Genomic DNA, 17,735 nt, shown 5'->3' on the forward strand with positions numbered 1-17,735 from the left:
GTAAAGTTCAAATAACTGTGCTTTTTGGTTTTCTTAATACAAAGAAAACCTTCCATTTAACCCTTTCTTTCTCTTAGGGCCAACTTAAATGAGTGTGGTTTATGTGTGCCCTTGACTGCAGGCCTGTGACTGGACAGACGAAAAGTTGAGTTATCATCACAGTTAGCTCACCTTATCCTTCAAACCCCAGGGCCTTAAGAGCTAGGAAACCAAAGAAAAAAGAAGAATCCAAGCTAGGCTGTAAACAGATGCCAGGGATGGCTGTAAAACTGAAGAAAAGAAAACTTTCTCTAGTCTCTTTCCTCTACCTTTTTTCCTAATCTTGAGGTTGGAGGAGAGGGGGCTATCCTAAGCATCTGGAGAACTCAGAAAAGGAATGAAAAGGAGCTCCTCAGCCAATTTTAATTAGACATGAATATTGGGGAAAGCTAGGGCCAGTATAATCCAGCCTTAGTTCTGGAGTCACTTAGAACCATGTCCTAGGAGCCTGTTAGGTGACCAGCCTGGCCTTGTCTGGTTTAGGGGCAGAGCAGCTTTTGACACCTCTAGTATTTCTCCTTCAGCTGCTCATCACTGGCACAGAGCAGTTCAACCAGAAACCAAAGAAGGGGATCCAGTTTCTTCAGGAGAAAGGCCTCCTCACCATCCCAATGGACAACACAGAGGTAGCCCAGTGGCTGCGAGAGAACCCTCGACTGGACAAGAAAATGATTGGAGAGTTTGTGAGTGACCGCAAAAACATTGACCTGTTGGAGAGCTTTGTGAGGTGAGGAAGCTGCAAGGAGTGTGGGACATAGTTGGTGATCAATCTGGGAGAACAGAGCGTCCCTCCCTCAAAGCAGTCTCAGTCAGTTCCTGCTGGTAACCCAAAACACACACTCTTCCTCTTCCATGATTTATATCTGTTGGACCTGAAAGAATCTCCAGCAAGTTAGCTTTGGGAGTCATTCCATTCTGCATAGAGAGCATTGCCAAGGGTTGGATCAGGGTTGCTGAGCACAGGGTAGATTCTGCATTCCAGGGATGGGGTTTCTAGGCAAGGATGCACTGATTAATTAGTAGTTGTCAAATTCTGGTCTGTGTTAGAGATGACCAGGAGATACCTCCCCTTTACCAGAGCCCCCATCCTCCTCTATTCCAGTAGGAGGAGGTTAGAGGGACTGTAGCTAAGAGAGAGCCCAATATTTGCATCTTATACATCTTCAGCCTCTTCATTTTTCTTCCTGTCCCTATAGCACCTTCAGTTTTCAGGGTCTACGGCTAGATGAAGCTCTCCGTCTCTACCTGGAAGCCTTCCGCTTGCCTGGGGAAGCACCAGTCATCCAGAGGTTGCTAGAGGCATTCACAGAGCATTGGAGGGTAAGTTTGAGTGGCAGAGGCTGAGCCCAGCATCCCAAGTTAGCTTGACTGAGGGTTTCTATGGCTCCAGTTGAAGGACCCAGCTGCTGTCTTCTAAGAAGGCTGAGAACAACATCAGTGAGCTTTCCTTAGAGAAGCCAGCTTCTGTTAAGGAGTTGGCAAGAAGTTGGCCATTTTCTGCCTGGTACCTCTCTTCTGTACCAGTATTGACCAGTGGGTTGGTAGTGAGGGTTTGATTGGCCAGAGCAGGGCATTGACACAAGTGGGGTCTTTGCTTTTTCAGAATTGTAACGGCTCCCCATTTGCCAATAGCGATGCCTGCTTTGCCCTGGCCTATGCTGTCATCATGCTTAATACTGACCAGCACAACCACAATGTTCGCAAACAGAATGCGCCCATGACCCTGGAGGTAAGCTTGGCTCCCAGTCAAGCAGAGAAGATCCAACCCAGCTCTGGAGGTAGCAGGAAGGACATAGGATTTCCAGTGGGCACAATGGACAGAGTTCTGTCCAAGGGAATCAGGGAGAGCTGACCAATCCAGAAGAGGAACTGGGGTAGGGAGGTGGGTTCTTTCACTTACTGTTTCCTAAGTCCTATTTACCATAAACCCAGGAGTTCCTTGGGTGGGGCTTCAGCATTAACACGTGGTGGGAAAAGCTTATTGGCCTGTCTCTAGGAGTTTCGCAAAAACCTAAAAGGTGTGAATGGAGGAAAGGACTTTGAGCAAGACATCCTGGAGGACATGTACCATGCCATCAAGTGAGTATGTGTGGAGGGTGTAGCATCTCTGTTAAGGAGAAGCACACTACTTCCGTTTCCACATTTTAGAGTCACATCAGACTACAATGACTCATATGCCTGGGATTTAGCCTTGGGACTTAACTAAGAAGCCCCCTCTCTCCCAACTCATTTTTCTTCCTTAAAGAAGCCTGAGCACTACGGGAACTCCAGTGCTATGAGCCAGTACTCTCCAAACTGCCCCTGCTAAGTGGAGTGTCATGGCCCCATTTTCCAAACCCAAAGCATTCTGGGGCTGGTAGAGAACCTAAGATGGTGCTGGAGGGTGAGGTTTGAGTCAGAAGTTAGAGATGGGACGCTTAGTTTTCTACTGTAAGTCAGAAAAGGTAGAGAGAATTGTTGTTCCTCTCATATCCAGAAAGAATGTGAGATCTTACTATAGGACTAAAGGCCCCTCTTCGAGACAGGGCTTTGAGATTATGGGGGATTATGGGACACTTCCTTTCTTTCTCCCTGGTCCCACTGGTGGGTGGGAATCTGACCACTGAACTGCAGTTTTGATGACCTCTCATTGATGGGGAGTCCCGGTATGTGCGAAGCCCCTTGTCCTAGTTTGGAACCAGTCAGGTTCACAGCAGTACACCTTTTCCTTCCCTTACCTCCTGACAGGAATGAGGAAATTGTGATGCCTGAGGAGCAGACAGGCTTGGTCCGGGAGAACTATGTGTGGAATGTGCTGCTTCATCGAGGTGCTACCCCAGAGGGCATATTCTTGCGTGTGCCTACTGGTAGCTACGATCTTGACCTCTTCACCATGACCTGGGGCCCCACTATTGCTGCACTCTCTTATGTCTTTGACAAAAGCCTTGAGGAGACAATCATCCAGAAAGCCATCTCAGGCTTCAGGTAGCCCAGCTTTGTTCCTGGTCTTGACCTCCTCCCATCTCTCTGAGCTAACATGGTTGCCTCTATGCCTCTCTGACTCCTACTCTTACTTTCTGTAGAATGGGGTTCCTCCTGAGTCTTTGGAGGGAGGCTAAAGCTTGGCAAAGCTCAGTCTTAAACAGACTCAAGAGTAGAAGGTTTCTTCCTGGGACTGATTGGGGAAGAGTCCTGGGAAAGCCTCCTCAGGAACTTGGAAGGGCTGCCTGGCCTTCCAGTGACTGTTTCTGGGATGTGACATTACAGGAAATGTGCCATGATCTCCGCCCACTATGGCCTCAGCGATGTGTTTGACAATCTCATCATCTCTCTGTGCAAATTCACAGCTCTCAGCAGTGAGGTGAGCAGGGGCAGGAACTGTGTACTTGGAGTTCCAAAGGAGGACCTCTCTTTTAGCCATAGACCTACCCTTATCTGCGGAACTGGTTTCCCTCAGCATATTCTCTCACTCCCCCTAGACTACAGTGGAGCTTAGACCATTTCTGTCTCACACACCCTAGGATGAGAATAGCATCACCTTGTGTAATGGGCATGGGAGAGGAAATGCAGTAATGAAGAAGACCTTAACCAGGTTAGCCTTCCCCATTAGTATTATGGAGGATTAAAGCATAGCCAGCAGAAGGACCCTCAGGGAACCATTGGTAGAGGCCTAAGAGAATCTCTTTTCCAAATATTTGCCAGGCCCTAAACTTCTTATCTTCTTTTTCAGTCTATTGAAAACCTGCCCAGTGTGTTTGGAAGCAACCCTAAAGCCCACATTGCAGCAAAGACAGTATTCCATTTGGCCCATCGTCATGGTGACATCCTGCGGGAAGGCTGGAAGAATATCATGGAGGCCATGCTGCAGCTCTTCCGAGCCCAACTGCTGCCTAAAGCTATGGTGGAGGTAATTCTTGGTAGGAGACTAATTGACAGTAACAAGGCAAGAGCTCCAAGATTATGTGCTATCTGTAAATAGAATTGGTTGAGAATAGCATCGGCCTAATGCCTGCTGAAGCTTACCAGGAACACCTCAAATGGAAAACCACAGATCTTGGGTGTGAAGGATAGCTGTAAAGGAGAGCTAGTAGAAGCCATTGCCAGTCACCAGTTGGAAGGGGCCCAGTCAATAGTGTAGGGTAGAGTGCTACAGGAAGAAAGCCAGAGAACTTTGCCTGGAGGAGCAGGAAATGCAAAGGACCTGTGGAAAGAAATTATTCTTAACCTGATTCTCCAGGTAGAAGACTTTGTGGATCCCAATGGCAAGATCTCTCTACAGCGGGAGGAGACACCATCGAACCGGTGAGGGCAGATCAGAGGCTGAAGGCCTTGGGGAGGCAAGGTCAGAACTCTGGAGATGGGGCCGGCCGAGTGACGCAGCGGTTAAGTTCACACGTTCTGCTTCAGTAGTCCCGGGTTCGCTGGTTTGGATCCCAGGTGCGGACATGGCACCGCTTGGCATGCCATGCTGTGGTAGGAGTCCCATATATAAAGTAGAGGAAGATGGGCATGGATGTTAGCTCAGGGCCAGTCTTCCTCAGCAAAAAGAGGAGGATTGGTGGCAGATGTTAGCTCAGGGCTAATCTTCCTCAAAAAAAAAAAAAGAACTCTGGAGCTCACCAGGGCTTGTACTCTTTTTCTACAGAGGAGAGTCGACAGTTCTGAGCTTCGTGAGCTGGCTGACACTAAGCGGTACTGAGCAGTCTAGTGTGCGGGGCCCATCCACTGAGAACCAAGAGGCCAAGAGAGTGGCCTTGGACTGTATCAAGGTAACTACCCCTGCCTACCCTTGGTGAACAAGCCTAGACCCCTCCTTGCTTGACAGACACTACCCTATGTACTGAAGAATAGAATCATCCACGGCTTGTGACCCTAATTGAGTCCTTATGCCCTCTCTTCCTGGCTCTTGGGAACATTCCCTTCCCTCCAGCCCTTGTCACTGACTCCCCTCTCTCTCTTGTGCCCCCTCTAGCAATGTGATCCAGAAAAAATGATCACAGAAAGCAAGTTCCTACAGCTAGAGTCACTGCAGGAACTCATGAAGGTACAGAATGAAGAGGAAAGAGGGATGAAAGGACTGGTTGGGTCTGGGAGGGGAGACGGGAACAGTGGTGTATGCCTCAGTTTCTGTCAGGGCAGAGCCAGTGGCTAGCTTCTCCTCCATGACTACTTTCCTGCTGTTGTTCTCCTTCAGGCTCTGGTCTCAGTGACACCAGATGAAGAGACATATGATGAGGAGGATGCTGCTTTCTGCCTGGAGATGCTGCTGAGGATTGTGCTAGAGAACAGGTAGAAGGCAGTCTTTAGGCAGGCCTCATACTGGCTTGTGCCAAAGGGATGGAAACCTGGGGCCATCTTGTAGAGTGGGCTCTGGAGGCAAGAACCACATGAAGCTGTGAGCAGTGGAGAAGCTTGCTCATTACACCTGCCTACTTAGGGTATAATTAATACCAGTGAGCCCTGAAAGGCCTAGCCTGGATCAGAAAGGGAGGCTTATTGCCCAGTGGCCTCTCCAGCTGAGACTATCTTCATCCCTTATGTTCCTCAGGGATCGTGTGGGCTGTGTATGGCAGACTGTTCGAGACCATCTGTACCACCTCTGTGTCCAGGCACAGGATTTCTGCTTCCTTGTGGAGCGGGCAGTGGTGGGGCTGTTGCGCCTGGCTATTAGGCTACTCCGGAGAGAAGAGATCAGTGGCCAGGTAAGCAGAGTGCAGCTGGGAAGGCAGGAGCTATGCAAGCCACAGTGTCAGTTATGGATATGGCCTGAGACAGAGTACACATTTAGTGCCCCATAGCATGAGCCCAGTGACCTACCACAGGGCTGAGAGAGTCTAACAGGTGGCACTGAGGGTGAGTCTGGAATGGCCTCAGGCATGAAGCTGGTACTCAGCACCTCTACAGGCCCCTCTGAATCTGCTCTGTAGGGCTAGACAGCTGCTGCCTTGTGGAGTCCCAGCCCTATACCTAATTTTCTGGCTCTCATGCTTAGGACCCTCCTGATATCTCTTGGCCCACCTGTAAAAGACAGCCAGCATAGAACTAATAAGTGAGTTCAGCAAGATCATAGGATATAAGATCAACACACAAAAATTAATCACATTTCTATCTACTAATAATAAACATATGAAAAATAAAACCAAAAACACACTACATTTACAAGTGCTCCAAATGAAATTAAATATTTAGATATACACCTCACAAAGCATGTATTGGATCTGTATGCTGAAGATTATAAAATGCTAATGAAAGATATCAAAGAAGACCAAAATAAATTAAGAGGTATACCATGTTCATGGATTGGAAGACTCAACATAGTAAATACGTCAGTTCTTCCCAAATTAATGTACAAGTTTAATGCAACTCCTATGAAAATCTCAGCAAGGTTTTTTGTAGACATAGACAAGCTTATTCTAAAATTTAGATGGAAAAGCACAGGCCCTAGAATAGCTAAACATTTTGAGAAAGAAGAAAGTGGGAGGAATCACTCATCTGATATTAAGGCTTACTGTATAGCTACAGTAATGAAGACTGTGTGGTATTTGTGAAGGGATAGACACATAGATCAATGGAACAGAAGAGAGAACCCAGAAATAGACCCACACAAAGATGCTCCACTAATCTTTTGACAAAGGTGCAAAAACAATTCAGTGGAGGAAGGATAGCCTTTTCAATTACCAGAGCAATTGAAATCCATCAGGGGAGAGGGAGGGGACAAAAACCTTGACCTAAGCCTCATACCTTATAGAAAAATTAACTCAAAATGAATCATGGATTTAAATGTAAAATGTAAAACTATGAAACTTTTAGGAAGAATCATAGGAGGAGATCTTTGGGAGCTAGGCAGAGTTCTTAGACGTGACAGCAAAAGCACAATTCATAAAAGGAAAAATTGATAAATTGGATTCATCAGTATTTAAAACTTCGACTTTATGAGAGCACATGGAAAAAGGATGAAAAGACAAGGAGCATATGTTTGTGAATCACATATCTGAAAAAAGACTAACAATCTGAAATATAAAAGAATTCAAAACACAACAGTAAAAAAAAAGTCCAATTAGAAAATGGACAAAAGATATGAACAGACATTTCCCTGAAGAAGACATGCAGATGGCAAATGAGCACATGAAGACATTAAATGATGTTCAGCATCATTAGCCAGTAGGGAAATACAGATTAAAACCACAATGAGCTGTCGCTGCACACCTACCAGGATGGCTCAAGTGAAAAATAGTGATAATATGAAATGCTGGCAAGGATGCGGGTCACTCAAACATTGCTGGTGGGAATGGCAGTTTCTTATAAAACTAAACATGAAGTTACGACACAATCCAGCAATTACTTTTGAGCATTTATTCCACAGAAATGAAAACTTACTACTTCATAAAAACCTATACATGAATATTCATAGAAGCTTTATTTGTAATAGCCAAAAACTGAAGTCAGCCCAGAGGATTTTCAACAGGTGAATAGTTAAACTGTGTTACGCACATACCATGGAATACTATTCAGCAATTAAAGGTAACAAACTATTGATCCATGCAAAAGCCAATCCCAAAAGGTTATATACTATATAACTCCATTTGTAGAACATTTTTGAAATGACAGAATTTTAGAAGTTGTAGTCAGATTGCCAGGGGTTAGGAATGGGGGCAGGAAAGAGGCAGATGTGGTTACAAAAGGGATCCTGTGGTGTTGGAACTTTTCAGAATCTTGACTAGTGGTGGATACACAAACCTACACAGGTGATTAAATTGTGTAGAACTTAATACACACATGCATATACATGAGTACAAGTAAAACTGGGAAATCTGGATAAGATCAGTGGACTATATCACTGTCAGTATCCTAGTGATGATATACTATATAGTTTTGTGTAATGTTACCATTGGGGTAAACTGGGCAAAGTGGATAAGGGATCTCTGTATTATTTCTTACAACTGCATATGAATCTATAATTATCTCAATAAAAATTTCAATTAAAAGAAATCTGAAAAAAGATCAGCAGCAGTACCTTAAGCTGGGTCCTAGCTAAACTGTCCTCGCTGGCCTAAGGAGACTGGGCTGGTGGAGAAGCAGACGAGACAAGGAGCTGTGTGCCCACTTCCTACTTCCTGCTACCCATCTCCATCCCAGGTACTGCTTTCCCTACGCATTTTGCTACTAATGAAGCCCAGCGTGCTGTCCCGAGTCAGTCACCAGGTAGCCTATGGGCTCCATGAACTCCTTAAGACCAACGCAGCCAACATCCACTCGGGTGATGACTGGGCCACTCTCTTCACGCTGTTGGAGTGCATTGGCTCAGGCGTAAAGCCTCCAGCTGCCCTGCAGGCCACAGCCCAGGCTGATGCACCTGATGCTGGTAAGCCCTTTCCCAGGGAGACCCACACTGGCAGATAAACAGTTATGGTCCCAGGGGTTGACACAGGAAAACAAAACACAGTTTATTGCGTTCAGCAGATTAAACCCCCTTGGCTTCTGCCATCTGCTTCCAGAGTTTCCTGTGCCCACTGGCCTCTCCCCAGCACCCATAGGTTAAACAGCAGGAAGGCAAGTAGGTACAGAGAAGGCCATGAAGCCGAGCTTCCTACTGTCCTGAGGTCTGTTTTTTTAGAAACTATGTCCTCACTGCCACCTCCTGCCCTGACAGCTGCTACTAGATGCCATCAGGAGCCCAAATTAGTCTGCTGCCCCATTTGGTGAAGAGAGAAGTTGTCCAGGCCATCCTTCAGCCCTCTGGTGACAGGGCTGAAACTAAGCCAGACCAAGAAAGAGGAGGCCAGGCTTCAGCACTTTTCTTCTAAGAGCTGAAATTATCCCTCATCCCAATGTCCCCATCCCAAGTCTGACCCTTACCCTTCTCCCTTCTGGCTCAGGGGCCCAATCAGACAGTGAACTCCCATCCTACCATCAAAATGATGTGAACCTGGACCGAGGGTACACTTCTGACTCAGAGGTCTACACTGACCATGGCAGGCCTGGCAAGATCCACAGATCAGCCACAGATGCTGATGTCGTCAACAGCGGTTGGTTAGTGGTGAGTGAGGATATGGGCGGTCAGTCTTCCCTCCTTGGCCTGTGGGAAGGATTCCTGGGCATCTAGGGGAAGATTGGGGTGAAGCCTGGGTTCCATATCCTCTGTGTACTTTACAGGTGGGGAAGGATGACATCGATAACTCCAAGCCAGGTCCCGGGCCCAGCCGGCCAGGCTCTTCACCCCTGGTCAATCAGTACAGCCTAACAGTGGGGCTGGACCTCGGGCCACATGACACTAAGTCCCTCCTTAAGTGTGTGGAATCACTGTCTTTCATCGTGCGTGACGCTGCCCACATCACACCCGACAACTTTGAGCTCTGTGTCAAGACTCTCCGCATCTTTGTGGAGGCCAGTCTGAATGGTGGTGGGTCACCCAATGAAGGGGCAACTGGGGAGTAGCCATGTGAATATACGGGGAAAAGGGAGGGAAAGGCAGGCATCTATGCCCATGGATGTGGAAATGTGACCTCAGTGTGTCTCTGCTCAGGGTGCAAATCCCAGGAGAAACGTGGCAAGATTCACAAATATGACAGCAAAGGGAACCGCTTCAAGAAGAAATCCAAGGATGGCTCAGTGCTTCGACGGCCTCGAACCTCCAGCCAACATGCCACTCGGGGCGGGCACAGTGACGATGATGAGGATGAAGGCGTGCCTGCCAGCTACCATACGGTGTCTTTACAGGTCAGTCAGGACGTAAGTATGGCACCCTTTACTTCCTCTCCTCTCCCTGCACCTGACATTGGGAGCCTCTGTGAGGCCAGGGACAGCCAGGGCTGAGAGGAAGGGCATATGTTTTCTAGCCCAGGCCCTTGCCACCACCTCCACAGTGTCCCCCTATCTAAGACCACTTGTAAGTCTTTGTTTGCTTAATTTTTAAATTAAGGTTTATTTTTTGAATAGGTAATAATATGCACATGGTTTAAAGTTCAAAAAGTACAAAAGGGTAAACAGATAAAAGTAGGCCCCATTCCATTCCTATCTCCAGCCACTAAGTTCCCCTCACCAGAGGAAACCATTGCCACCAGTTTCTTGTCTATTCTTCTGGAGTTATTCTGTGTCTATTCGAGGGATATAAAATTTATGAGCAGACTTTATATCACTAAATAAATGGAGAACTAATTGCCTTAAATAGAATAACTTTAGAAAAATGATGAAAACAAAAATTGATTAAATCTGGCCAGAGACTATTGCCCATCAAAGCTTCTGAGCCTGAGTTTGCTTTCTGTTTTTAAAATGAGATTAACTAGGGGCCAGCCTGGTGGCACAGCCATTAAGTGTGCATGTTCCACTTCGGCGGCCCGGGGTTCGCTGGTTCGGATCCCAGGTGCAGACATGGCACCGCTTGGCACACCATGCTGTGGTAGGCATTCCACATATAAAGTAGAGGAAGATGGGCACGGATGTTAGCTCAGGGCCAGCCTTCCTCAGCAAAAAGAGGAGGATTGGCAGCAGTTAGCTCAGGGCTAATCTTGCTTAAAAAAAAATGAGATTAACAAGATGAGGCTTTATCTGTCATCAGAAGGTGTGAAAGAAAATTGAAAAGAAAGTACCTTTCTCACTGTGCAATAAGTATTATTAAATACTTAGTCCACATGCCTCTTCAAGTCTCCTCTACTGGGAGTAATACCCAACTTTGAGAAACACTGGCCAGGGCTGGGGCAACCAGCTCATAAAGTTTGAGGAGAAAGGAGTGGTGAGAGGGGTGGAGTATGGTGTGATGGATACTAGGGGCTCCCTTGAGGACTCAGTCAGGGACAGAGGGGGTGTGGGGGAGGTCCACCAGACTTAACCCCACTCATATCCTGCCCTCCTGTGACCCCAGTTGCTAGACCTGATGCACACTCTGCACACGCGGGCGGCCTCTATCTACAGTTCATGGGCAGAGGAGCAGCGCCACCTGGAGACAGGTGGCCGGAAGATTGAAGCGGATTCACGCACCCTCTGGGCCCACTGCTGGTGCCCTTTACTGCAGGGTAAACCTGGAGGGAACGGGCAGGGCAAGGGCAGAGGTGGAACTGAAACTTGGGAAGTACCAACATCGGGATGCCTGAAGGATCCTGAGCCTGTTCTCACTCTCAGGCATTGCCTGCCTGTGCTGTGATGCCCGGCGCCAGGTGCGGATGCAGGCACTGACCTATCTGCAGCGAGCACTACTGGTACATGATCTGCAAAAGCTAGATGCTCTGGAATGGGAGTCCTGTTTTAACAAGGTAGGACTTCCCTCTGGTATTAAGGTAAAGTTTAAATCCTTAAGATGGGGCCGGCCCGGTGGCGTAGCAGTTAAATGCACACGTTCCGCTTTGGCAGCCCGGGGTTTGCTGGTTCGGATCCCAGGTGCGGACATGGCACCACTTGGTATGCCATGCTGTGGTAGGCATCCCACATATAAAGTAGAGGAAGATGGGCATGGATGTTAGCTCAGGGCCAGTCTTCCTCAGCAAAAAGAGGAGGATTGGCAGCAGTTAGCTCAGGGCTAATCTTCCTCAAAAAAAAAAAAAAGCCTTAAGACAAGGAGAGCCAGGCAGCCTGAAGAGTCCCAATATCAGTCGTCAGCCTGCACCATACCTTCCTTTTTGCTCTTTATTCATTCACCCCAACCCCTGGCTTCCTTGGGGCAAGGCTGCCACCTGACCCTACTAGGGAGATATTGGCTCTTTACCCCTCCAGGTGCTGTTTCCTCTATTGACCAAGCTCTTGGAGAACATCAGCCCTGCAGATGTGGGCGGGATGGAGGAGACCCGGATGAGGGCTTCCACACTGCTCTCTAAGGTACTGCTTACCACCCTGCACCTACCCACTCCCCCATACCTGCCTCTTCACAAGGAGGGAAGCCAAGGCTTCTGGTAGGATCTAGAGATGCAGTGTAGGTGCTCAGGACCCCCAGCTATGGAGACTCAGCAGGACCCAGGGACTTGGGAGGATTCTGGAATTCGGAGGCATCTCTGATCTAAGATTTCCATGCAAGATAGGGTAGGCTTGCCTCCCAGCCCTGGAGAGGGGGTGCAGAAGACTCCTACCCTACCCTTGGCTAAAAGGGGCTGGTGGGCCGTAGGTCTTCCTGCAGCACCTGTCTCCACTGCTGTCACTCTCTACCTTTGCCGCCCTCTGGCTGACCATCCTGGACTTCATGGACAAGTACATGCACGCAGGCTCCAGTGACTTACTAGTACGTTCTACCTCAGCCCAACTCCTCCTGCCTGCTTCCTCTCCCACTTGCTGGGAAGACTTGCTGTTTCCCCCTTGGTAGCTACCTTCTCCTTACCATATTCCACCATGCCCTCTTTCCTGTTGTCATGGTCCCACTGCTGGCTGCAGTCAGAGGCCATCCCTGAGTCTCTGAAGAATATGCTTCTGGTGATGGACACAGCGGAGATTTTCCACAGTGCAGATGCCCGAGGAGGCAGCCCCTCAGCCCTCTGGGAGATCACCTGGGAGCGCATTGACTGTTTTCTGCCCCATCTACGAGATGAGCTCTTCAAGCAGACTGTCATCCAGGGTAGGGGGCTCAGCCCAACTTCATCAAAAAAAGTCCTCATCAAAAAGAGTCTGGAGCTAATTAGTTCTCTGCTCTAGGAGGTTGGGAAGGCTGGTAGGGAGCCAGGGCTCTGCTTGACAGAAAGCACTAAGAGCTGCCATCTGGATTCTGTACCCTCCCCAGAGCCCATGCCTATGGAGCCTCATGCCCAAAAACCTCTGGCTTCAGCCCACTTGACTCCTGCTGCTGGTGACACCAGGACACCTGGCCACCCACCTCCCCCAGAGATGCCCTCGGAGCTGGGGGCCTGTGGTAAGTCCCTTTGGGCTAGCCTGCTGGGTGTTAAGCAGGAAGTAGAAAGCTTAAGAGGAGGGCCAGGGTAGCGTGGGATTGCTGCTGAGCTTGGGCTGTGAGCCAGGGGGAAGGAGGGAACCAGAGAATCCTGTTACCCTGCTCTTCCTGTGGGAATGGCAGTACCAAATAAGCTGTGATAAGCTAGCAGCTTGAGATTTTCAGGCTTGGAAGGAGAAGTCTGGATCAGGGACTTGGAAAGAATATGCAGAGATTCTAGTAAAGACCAGACCAAATTAACCTGACTAGAGGTACAACAAAGGAGCTAGAGGGTAAATATAAGGTAGCTGGACATTGGAATGTGTTTTGAGGGGAGAATTCCAACTATTTAGCCTGAGAGGGGTCATTTTGCTCACAGTAATGGGGAGCAGAGGTTTGGTAAACCAGCTGGGGAATGTGAGGGAAGGAGTCTGACTACAGCCACCTTGCTCTCCTTACAGACTTTGAGAAGCCCGAGGGCCCTCGACCTGCGAACAGCAGCTCCCCTGGATCATCAGTGGCATCTAGCCCCAGCAGGCTGAGCCCTACCCCAGATGGGCCTCCACCCCTGTCTCAGCCCCCACTGATCCTGCAGCCCTTGGCCTCCCCACTGCAGGTGGGCGTGCCACCCATGACTCTGCCCATCATCCTCAACCCTGCTCTCATTGAGGCCACTTCACCAGTGCCCCTCCTGGCCACACCCCGCCCCACAGACCCCATGCCCACCTCCGAGGTCAACTGAGCCAGGCCCCTCAGAGATCAGGACCAGTACTTCCTACCAGGCTGTCCCAGGGGCCACAAACTCTTCAGGCCCAGCCCAAGCTGCTGTCGCTGCTACTTGGATGGAAACCTGAAAAAGAGAACTTTTATAGCCCCTCCTGGGACCCACAGTCAGGCTGCAGGACCTTCTTCCTCCTCCTCTGCTCTCCATTCCTGGGGGTCCAACCTGAGAGTGCACTCAGGTATCACCTGCAGCCTGGCAGCTCTGGGGAGGCATCACTGTGCCAACCCTGCAGTGCCCACCCTCATGCCCCTCCTGCCTGTGGTCAGGCATTGAGAGCCAAGCCAACCACTCTGCACTTTGTTTCCCACTCCCATCAGCCCTGGGCCACCTCCTCCAGTTCTTCCTTTTATTAATTAGTTGGTCAGTTTGGAGAGTTGATTGGCACCATAGAGGGTGGGCAGGTGGGGCTGGATGGGGGAACTGCCCACAGGAGCATGTACATATTGAAAAACAGACAGGACAACAATGGACTTTTTATGATGTAATAAATGTCTTAGTACCAACATCATTGCCTTTCCCTCTGGCTTCCTTCTGGAGCTTATGGACACCATGTTATTGGGACACCCAGGATTTGGGCCTTGTGTGAACAGAAGTGAGGCCGAACCTACCAACATTCTGGCCATGTGGCCCCCCCGCTACCAGCCAGCCAGATGCCAGGACTGGGGTCAGGATTCCTTCACCACTGCTGTCGCCCCACCACCACCACAGCAGTGCGCCCTTGTCACTAGGGATGTGTCAGGGGTTTGGGCAATTGTCCTCTTCCCTAACTGATCCAAGGGAGACACCTGAGGACAGCCTAGACTGGGGTCAAAAGGAGGGTGAACCAGAGCTGAGCTGTAGTTATTCAGAAGTGCTCCTTCAAATGTGCCTCATGGTCCAGGAGCACAAAGGAACCCATGGGGCTTAGGAAAGGGGGAACATCATGTCCACAGCTGTGATTGTGTGTTTCTAGGCACAGGGCATTCATTTTGGCCCAAAACCAAGGAGGGATGATTTCTCCCTGCCCCACAGCCTCCATCCATCCCAGTCACTGAAGCCTGATTGGAGGACCCCTTCCCTTCTTTCCCTTTGCGTCAGGGTAAGACAAGTGGGAGTGTGCGAGGGACAGGCAGCGTGGCCCCTGCAGGGCTGAGGTACTGTGGGTGGGATACAGAATGCTATGTATTAAGCTTTCCCAAGTGAGGCATCTACATCATCTTGGCTTCCTCCTCCACAATGGTCCCTTCCCCGTCTGGGGAGAGGGGAAGTCAGGGAGTGGTACCCTGTTGTACTACCAGCTGGCCTCCCCCATAGAGAGTTAAGGGCACTTGCCCTCTTCATTTGGGCCCAGGTGGCTATGTGATCATTCAGCACCTCGCACTTCCCTTTGCTTAGCACAACTATGTGGGGGTTGCTGGGAGTCTAGACCTCTGTAAGTGCCTCCGTTAGGTGTAGAAAAGAGCACCTTGGAAATAGGGACAGCCTGATGTGGAAAAATACTGACATGAGACCTGAACCTCCTACAGTAGTTTCTCCCTATTCCCTTCCTTCTCCCCCAAGTAGTCCAGACCGTGCCTGGTTTCCACACTAACCAGGAGCCTCGCCTGACCCTACCCCTCGGAAAATTAGGAGTATGATTGCATTCTTGATCTGTACTTTTCTTATGGGTGCAGGAAAGTCTGGACCTATAGTCAGATGGACACTAGGGACCTTGGCTTCAGTTATGATGTCTCTCTTCTCCCTGCTAAGCCCCACAAGCTCTGCCTTTAGAAGCTTCCACATGTTTCCCTGTGGGGGAAGTAACGTTGGTTGCTGCAAAGAACTCTGAAGGCCATCTTTTGAACAAAGGAATATGACAATTCTGTGCCCTATGGTCTGCAAATATTAAGAAAGAAGCTGGAGTGATTGCAAATTGACCCTCTCCCGGCTGCTTAGCAAAGAAAAACGTTTGTCAGAAGTCTCATTCTGTTACAGAAAGAACATCTGACACATACATGATTGTGTTGTTGACACCGTTGTCTCTGAGAAGGGAAAGGAAGCTACGCGAGAAACTAATATCAAGGCTTTCATTCTGACCAACCGGGAAGAATGGCTTGGTGATGTGAAAGTGACGAAACATCTTGTAGAAAAGTAATAGTGTAATCTGGAGGGAAATGCTGGTCTTATTGATGACTCCTTAAGAAGTCTAGGATAGCAGATTTCAAAAAGTCCGGAGGAAAGCCAGAGACCTAAGACCCTAACATGGAGAAGTGACATTGTGGGAGCACCTATATGTGTCAATATTAGGTGCACCGCTCACATGGCCTGGTAGAGGTATTTACTCTTTCAGATGAGGCAACACCTTCAAAGAGGCCAAGTCCCTGAGGAGTTAGAGTTGGGACTCAGACTCAGGGCTGTCTCACCCTAACCCTTGTGGTCTTTCCTGTGACACTTCCTCAATTCAAAGGTAGCGGTTGTCGTGGTGGGGAAACCCTCCAAAGCTACACAGGTTTTCTGTAGCTTCTCATGAGGAATAAAAGGTTGAGCATCTGAAGAAACAGGCTATTACTTAGTGAGCTAAGAGTTCACTAGAAAATTGGAAAGAGATACACACAACTAAGAATTAATAAATTTTCTAAGCACGTAAGAATGATATCAGGAAGGATGAATTACACCATTGCCACACACCTCCCCCCGCCAAAAAAAAAACTGCTAGGAACAACAAAAATGTTGCTACTTGAGCCCTCAGATACTTACCTTTGTTCAGGGCTCACTGCTTCAGAGACGAGTGGCCATGAGAAAAGAAGAACCACTCAGCCCCTGGGCTTCAGGTGAGGAGAAAGAACTTTTTTGTTCAAGTAAACAGTTCATCACCCCCTCCTTGAAATATTATCACTAGGTTTCTGAGACACTAGTTTTTCTTGGTTCTCCTCTCCTTCACTGGCCATGCCTTTTCAATTTCCTTTGTTGGCTCCTCCTCATCCCCGCAGCCTCTGAACGCTAGAATGCCCCAGGGCTTGGCCCTTCCCCTCGAATCCCTTCTCTACACTCGATTGCTGGGTGATGTGGTGTCCACTGTCAAGACTTTAAATACCATCCATGGGGCTGGCCCAGTGGCATAGTGATTAAGTTCTCATGCTCCACTGTGGGGGCTTGGGGTTCGCTGGTTCGGATCCTGGGCATGGACCTACACACCGTTCATCAAGCCATGCTGAGGCAGCGTTCCACACAAAAGAACTAGAAGGACTTACAATTAGGATATATACCTATGTACTGGGGCTTTGGGGAGAAAAAAATAATAATAAAATCACTCTGCCAGGTTTAAAAAAAATACCATCCATTGCTGACTTTATGTCCAACTACCCCTCATCATCTCCACTTGTATGCCTTATAAGCTCTCAAATACAACAAACTTAAAAAGAAAAATTCTTGATTACCCCCTACAAATCTGCTCCTCCCCCTATCTGCCCCAGATCACTACAGGGCAACTCCATTCTTCCAGGTTCTTATGCCAAAAACCTCCCCCCTTTTCTCACATCCTACATCCAATCCCTCAGTAAGTCTTATTGCTTCTATCTTTCTTATCTGCCTAGAATGTGACTATTTTTCATTATCCTCACCCACTACCACCCAAGTCCAAGCCACTGTCTATTGGACTACTGGTCTCCCTCCATTCTAGTCCCGCACTCTCTATACTCTACTCTCCACACAGCAGCCAAATGGATCTGTTTAAAACGTGTCATATCATTTCCTCTACACTGCTCAAAACCCTCCAATGGATTTTCATCTCATTCAGAATAAAATCCAAAGTTCTTACTTGATGCCACCTACACAACCTTCTTGCTCTTCCTCAAATATGCCAAACACATTCATATCAGACCTCCCCACTGCTAGTCCCTCCACCTGGAATGCTCTTCCCCCAAATACCCACAGAACTCACTCCCTCACTTTTTTCGAGTCACTGTTCATCTGTTACCCCATCAGAGAAAACTTCCCTGAGTGCTACATAGGAAACCCTTGTCATTCTCTATCCCCTTACCTACCTGATTTTTTTCCATAGCACTTATCGCCAACTGACATATTATACATCCATTTGATTTTTGTCTGCAAACAGGGACATTGTTTTCTAGAATA

The 17,735-nt window shown here is 48.5% G+C and overlaps 1 protein-coding gene across 18 annotated transcripts in view; it reads left to right on the plus strand.

Moving 5' to 3' along the window:
- GBF1 (golgi brefeldin A resistant guanine nucleotide exchange factor 1) overlaps positions 1 to 14,151 on the plus strand; it is a 112,862-nt gene extending 98,711 nt beyond the window's left edge. For 12 of the 18 annotated variants that reach the window (XM_046652996.1, XM_046652994.1, XM_046652999.1 and 9 more), the window contains 23 exons: positions 564 to 766; positions 1,236 to 1,359; positions 1,643 to 1,768; positions 2,036 to 2,118; positions 2,767 to 3,003; positions 3,286 to 3,379; positions 3,749 to 3,925; positions 4,256 to 4,320; positions 4,664 to 4,787; positions 4,991 to 5,062; positions 5,213 to 5,307; positions 5,567 to 5,720; positions 8,155 to 8,380; positions 8,895 to 9,055; positions 9,172 to 9,418; positions 9,542 to 9,747; positions 10,877 to 11,027; positions 11,134 to 11,264; positions 11,722 to 11,823; positions 12,107 to 12,220; positions 12,370 to 12,550; positions 12,713 to 12,841; positions 13,321 to 14,151. In XM_046652996.1, coding sequence (XP_046508952.1) covers positions 564 to 766; positions 1,236 to 1,359; positions 1,643 to 1,768; positions 2,036 to 2,118; positions 2,767 to 3,003; positions 3,286 to 3,379; positions 3,749 to 3,925; positions 4,256 to 4,320; positions 4,664 to 4,787; positions 4,991 to 5,062; positions 5,213 to 5,307; positions 5,567 to 5,720; positions 8,155 to 8,380; positions 8,895 to 9,055; positions 9,172 to 9,418; positions 9,542 to 9,747; positions 10,877 to 11,027; positions 11,134 to 11,264; positions 11,722 to 11,823; positions 12,107 to 12,220; positions 12,370 to 12,550; positions 12,713 to 12,841; positions 13,321 to 13,601 — 3,483 coding nt within the window. In that variant the 3' untranslated portion in view covers positions 13,602 to 14,151. Of the gene's footprint in view, positions 1 to 563; positions 767 to 1,235; positions 1,360 to 1,642; positions 1,769 to 2,035; positions 2,119 to 2,766; positions 3,004 to 3,285; positions 3,380 to 3,748; positions 3,926 to 4,255; positions 4,321 to 4,663; positions 4,788 to 4,990; positions 5,063 to 5,212; positions 5,308 to 5,566; positions 5,721 to 8,154; positions 8,381 to 8,894; positions 9,056 to 9,171; positions 9,419 to 9,541; positions 9,748 to 10,876; positions 11,028 to 11,133; positions 11,265 to 11,721; positions 11,824 to 12,106; positions 12,221 to 12,369; positions 12,551 to 12,712; positions 12,842 to 13,320 lie in introns of those variants that run through there. The other 6 variants (XM_046652991.1, XM_046652993.1, XM_046653002.1 and 3 more) reach the window with 3 other exon arrangements.
- The last annotated feature ends 3,584 nt before the right edge of the window (positions 14,152 to 17,735 follow it).

This window comes from Equus quagga, chromosome 2 (assembly GCF_021613505.1).
Source record: "Equus quagga isolate Etosha38 chromosome 2, UCLA_HA_Equagga_1.0, whole genome shotgun sequence".
Lineage (NCBI taxonomy): Eukaryota > Metazoa > Chordata > Mammalia > Perissodactyla > Equidae > Equus > Equus quagga.